The following is a 5,297-nucleotide window of genomic DNA, read 5'->3' as shown; positions in this document are numbered from 1 at the left end:
AAAAAAATGATTTAACATTATTAAAATATAAAACATTTATTATACAATATAAGAAAACGTCAGCCCTTCACTGAGCAAATCAAAGAGTCATGTAACATTGTACTTGAAGCCTTTATAATAAAAAATAAATAAAAATGAACATAATAATACAATGTCATTTAACATAATAACATATAGTTATAATTTAATAAAAATGAACATAAGTAACATATTATAAAATGTATCATATAATAATAAAAAAAATGATTCAACATTAACTTAATATAATTATACAACACATGTATTATATAAAATAAAACAAAGTCACTTGTTTGTTAAAAAAACAATAAAAATGAATATAATATAATGTAAAATTTATCATATTAATAATACATATAATGTAATAAAAAAAAATTGGTCCTTTGTATAAAAATTAATAAAAAATCATGTGACATTAACATAAAATAATGTTTGTTATTATGTGAGTAATTAATTTGTAGGATTTTTCATTCTTTCCTTAGCTTTAGCTAGCCAAGTACCAGCAACACATTCTATATGTTTGTCTGTTTCCTCTTTGTATTTAATTTTGACAGCGCCTTTCAACAAAAAAAATTTTTTTAATAACTTTGTATCATTTTTTAAATTTAACTAAAAAATATATAGTAAATTGTACACATATTTTTCAATGCAATTTTATAAACTACAAAATATTACTGTGGTAATATCACATATATTTATATATTGCTTATTAATTAAATTATTTACAGCCATGCATGTACAATATGAACAACATGGAATAACAAGATCTACTTTAGCAGAGCAGAACAGTTTTCAAAGATAAAACAACAAAATGATTATATTTAAAATATTAAAAAAATCAGTATTACTTTTTACTAAATCAGCCAGGGCTGTTGTTGCAAAACTTAATTTTTTTTGGCGTCCAAACCAACTGAATTGCTCAGCGACTTGATTGGTTAAAATTGTTTTAAGAATCCGTCTTAGAAGTTCACTAAATGATGATCCACCAATAAGAGACAGATTTTTTACCTAAACAAAAATTAATAGTGTTATTAGATAAATTTAACTAAACTTCCCATAACTTTAACATGGAAATTGTTAGTTACAAGTTTTTAAAATATGAATTTATGATTATTGTTTATTATTAATTTATTTATATTTGAATCAAAAATTATAAACAATAAAATTCTCTAACAATGAGGAAAAAATGTGGAAAAGTTAGATCACCAACGGTTCTATAATCTAATACATTTTTAACAATTATGATTATAACATAACATAAATTTAAAACTCACCAGTGCATCATAAACATCAACTTTAGATAATTTTATTTGCTTCAATTCATCATCTAATTCGTTAAAATTTTCCAAACAAGTGATTGGAAACTGTCTATATATGATTTCTTCTTCTTTTGTTTTTTCCTTATGAATAATATCAACATTACCAATTGCATTGGCACTATTGACTATTGTTTGAATATTATCCAAATATCGTAATTGTTCTTTTTGGTGAATTCCCATAGTTATCAATAATCTTGAAGTGTCTGAATGCCATTTCTCAACAACTAAAATTGCATAAATAGTTAAAACAAAAAGAAACTCAAATGATAAGTAATACTAAATATCCAATGAATATGCAACAAATTAAATCTACTTGAAAAATAAATAACTTTTTTTATTATAGGAAACTTGGTATAAAATATGTGAAATAATCAATAGATCTCTTTTTAAATTAATTTTTATTACATTTACTTACTTGTACGCAGTTTAGTTTGATCATTGTGGAGATCTTCAAATTCTGCAAAAACAATATAACATATTAGTTCTTTTGTTATAAATTAAAACAAATCAAGTTGATCACCCACAACATTTTATTATTTTACTAATTAAATAAAGACATTTATTACTTGTATCGATATACTTTTGAAGTTCTTCCATCGTGTCAATTGTACAGTTTGAATTATTAGCTAACGCTTCAGGAATAACAACTGTTGGGCTCATTAAAAAATCATTTGATGTTACATCTTCAGATACAAGCAAAATATCATCATTATTGGTACTATTATTCATAAAATCTTCTAAAATAATATAACAAATTGAAAAATAATAATAACTATTATATTAACTATATAATAATAGGTACTCCACAACATAAAAAAAATAATATATATTATAGGTAATATATTTATATGATAAACCTTACCAAATGTTGGTGGGGATGGTATCAACTTTGTTCGTTTATCAGGAGTACTGTATTCCTCATCAGACATTGTATCATCATATTTTTTATTCCTTTTTTTAATTCGTTTAATAGAATTATTTGTAGATTCAGCTTCGGAAAGTTCTGATTCATATTGCGCTCTACAAGCTTTTTTCATGGCTGTTGGGTAGTCAACTATTTTTGATTTTGATAATAATTTACAGTTATAAAGCTTCCATGACTTTGATGGCACCTCATTTAGACGTATTGCTTCAGCTACTACAGTATCTTTATATGGAGGCCAATAGCAATGATTTAGGTCTTTGAACCAATTGACAGGCACAGCCTCGACAGAATTTTCTTCTAGGAACTTGACTATGTACCAAGCAGTATTGTTCCCAATTTCCAGCTCCATTGTTACAACTATTGAGAAGCATATTTGCATTAGATTTAATAAACATTGTAAAACAATAGACCTAATAACTTTTAATATCTGATCTGCAGTTAATAGTTTTACTATTCATAATATTTAAATATTTACATATGATATACACATTAAACACATTATATAATATATATTGATTGTAATACTATGCTATATTTTAGCATAATATCTATTATAACTATTCATGAAGAGTGTAACAAAGGAAATACAACAAATCCATGACCAAATGGTAATCTGACCAATTTTGTTGATATATTATCAATATTCCAATAGTCATACTCTGCACACAAATTAGAAACAAAATGAACTCCAATTAAGGAAGAACGGTCTGGTTTGTTATAAAAATTAGTTACATTTAAATATTTCTTCCCAATAGCAATAGGTTTTTTGGATTCAGATTGATAGGAAAAACTAAAAATTTCTATTATTGTGTCACATTTTAATTTACAACAACGGTTTTGTTCAGATAGTGTCAATTTATACAATGGTAATGTTAGCTCCTCATATTGTAGTCCAACACAATCTTGTGTTATAATTTCATTTTGTTTAATTTTTGTAAATTTATATTCTAATGTATTCAAACTTTGTTGGTTGTTATAATTGAATGTTTTATAGAAGTTTTGAGATTCTGATAATCTACGAACAATTTGAGGTAAAATATCAGAATGCTTTCTCAATAATTTTTTTAATTGACCAAGATAGTTTTCAAAAGGAAAATTACTAAAATTATCCAATGGGCCAAATTTTCTCACATCATTGCATAAATGTAAAAGATTATGAATATTATGAACCATAAACTCTTTACTATAAATTAATCCACAACTTTTCACAAAGTGATTTAATAACTTTTCAGCATAGTCAACATATTTAAAGTCAAATACTTTATTTGATATTAAAATAGATATGGCCAAATGTAAGGTTATAAAATGATCATATTTCTCGGTATCTAATACATCTTTAAGAACTAATGGTCCTAAATAAAGAAGAAATAATCTATATTCAGTAGCTTTAAACCTTTTAGCTTCTTTGAGCGATCGGGGCTTTCTAGAAAATTCCATTGGAATATATTGCCTAAATGATAGTAATTTTTCAGATATTTGGTTTACTAACACTGAGGGCAATTTATTGGGTGGTCTACCATTCATCCAAGTACCAACTAATAGTTTTTTTACCACACCGAGAAGAACTAAATGCATATAGTCAAGGGGTACTGTTGATATTAAATCTAAACCAGATATTTGAGTCAGTATAGTTTCTCCTATATGATGGTTTTCATCAGTTTGATTTCTAAAATCTTCGTTTGTTCTTTTAGTAAAATTTGTTTCAGGAAAACACATTCTACCATTGATATGTTCTCCTTCAGCTGTACACTTAGAGCAAGAGTAATAACCAGCATGTCCTTTTATCTGCAACACGCTTGCTTTAGCTACTGTATCAAATAATAACATACATATTTCAATACGGATTAACTTTCCAGCAACCATAATTTCTTTATCACATAAACCAACAGCTTCAGAAACAAATTCCTCAAGAAAGTTATTAAAACAACAAGGTTTTTCTTGGCCATGATAAATACCAATAGGGAAAACAATATTATTTAATGGCTTATAATCTTTAACCATTCCCAAAATAGGATAAAGTTGACTTCCCGAAGACTTACTTAAAGGAAGACCATCAATATTTATTGCTAACTTAATAGTTGACGGAACAGATAATTGTTTATTAAAAATATTGTTCAAACTATTTAAGATGCCAAAATGATAATACAACCCTGGTTTTACAACTCGCATAATTGTTGTTTTAGGTGTCATTAAAAATGTCCTAGGATCCTTAGGAAGATTTTGAAATGTTGGTGTTTCCCTTAAAATTGATAGTAAAACTTGCAGGGCGTTATGGTTGATTTTAAATTCAATACTCCAATTTTGGAGCTTTTCAGTAAAAGTTGCATTACTCATTTCATTGGTATTATAATTATTTTCAAAATTGTTATCCATATCACAATTTACAATACTTTCATCACTAGAACTAGATGGTTGTGAAAATGATTGACTACTATTCCATACACAAGACATATTTTCAATATATTGAGAATTGACACTATGGCTATTATTATCTCCATTAGAGTCCAGCATAGGAGACAAATTAGTTGAAGTAATATCAGATGGTAATAAAGAAATATCTGGACTAACTAGACTACTGTTCTTAGGTTCAATGGTAGAATTAAGAATAGATTCGACTGATATGTTTAAATTGTTTAACTGATTTTTAACCAAACGGTTAAAATGTCTTTTGGAAAATGAACTTTTCTTCATAGCTTTAAGTTTTAGTGAATCACAGAACAGCAACTTAGATGGTTGTGTAAATATCCTTAATTCCTGAATAATTAGACAGTTTTTAAGTTATTATATTAAATTATTTATTTTTTTTAATTTTTAATAATTTAATTTAATTTAATTATTATTATGATTATGCTGTGATATTACAATTTTATACATTTTATGTGACATATGATATTTCATCAAACACAGTCATTATAATATTTGTTTTTAAATGAAATAGTTTTTTAATGTTGTGGTTTAATTAATTGGTATTTTAAAAAATTCTTGATAAATTCAAATTTTTTTTTAAATTATCAATCAATATTTTTACAATAGGT

General features: G+C 25.5%; 1 protein-coding gene across 1 annotated transcript; it reads right to left on the bottom strand.

Moving 5' to 3' along the window:
• Nucleotides 1-308: 308 nt before the first annotated feature.
• LOC126548992 (uncharacterized) lies at nucleotides 309-2,678 on the bottom strand. Its single transcript, XM_050197199.1, has 6 exons — nucleotides 2,200-2,678; nucleotides 1,904-2,074; nucleotides 1,753-1,794; nucleotides 1,293-1,561; nucleotides 867-1,026; nucleotides 309-575 (listed from the first exon to the last, which is right to left on the bottom strand). The coding sequence occupies exons 1-6, from the start codon at nucleotides 2,639-2,641 to the stop codon at nucleotides 469-471; spliced, it is 1,191 nt and encodes a 396-aa protein (XP_050053156.1). The 5' UTR covers nucleotides 2,642-2,678; the 3' UTR covers nucleotides 309-468.
• Between the last annotated feature and the right edge of the window lie 2,619 nt (nucleotides 2,679-5,297).

The sequence above is a fragment of the Aphis gossypii genome, chromosome 1 (genome assembly GCF_020184175.1).
Source record: "Aphis gossypii isolate Hap1 chromosome 1, ASM2018417v2, whole genome shotgun sequence".
NCBI classification, from domain to species: Eukaryota; Metazoa; Arthropoda; class Insecta; order Hemiptera; family Aphididae; genus Aphis; species Aphis gossypii.
This window is presented reverse-complemented; position numbering and strand designations above follow the sequence as displayed.

What these genes read in the sequence shown, in the direction of transcription:
- LOC126548992 (XM_050197199.1), bottom strand. Translation starts at nt 2,641, where the DNA reads ATGCAAATATGCTTCTCAATAGTTGTAACAATGGAGCTGGAAATTGGG. An exon ending in TCAAACTAAACTGCGTACAA is followed by an intron (nt 1,562 to 1,752) that starts GTAAGTAAATGT and finishes ATGCAATTTTAG; the next exon opens with TTGTTGAGAAATGGCATTCA. An exon ending in TTGATGTTTATGATGCACTG is followed by an intron (nt 1,027 to 1,292) that starts GTGAGTTTTAAA and finishes ATTTTTGTTTAG; the next exon opens with GTAAAAAATCTGTCTCTTAT.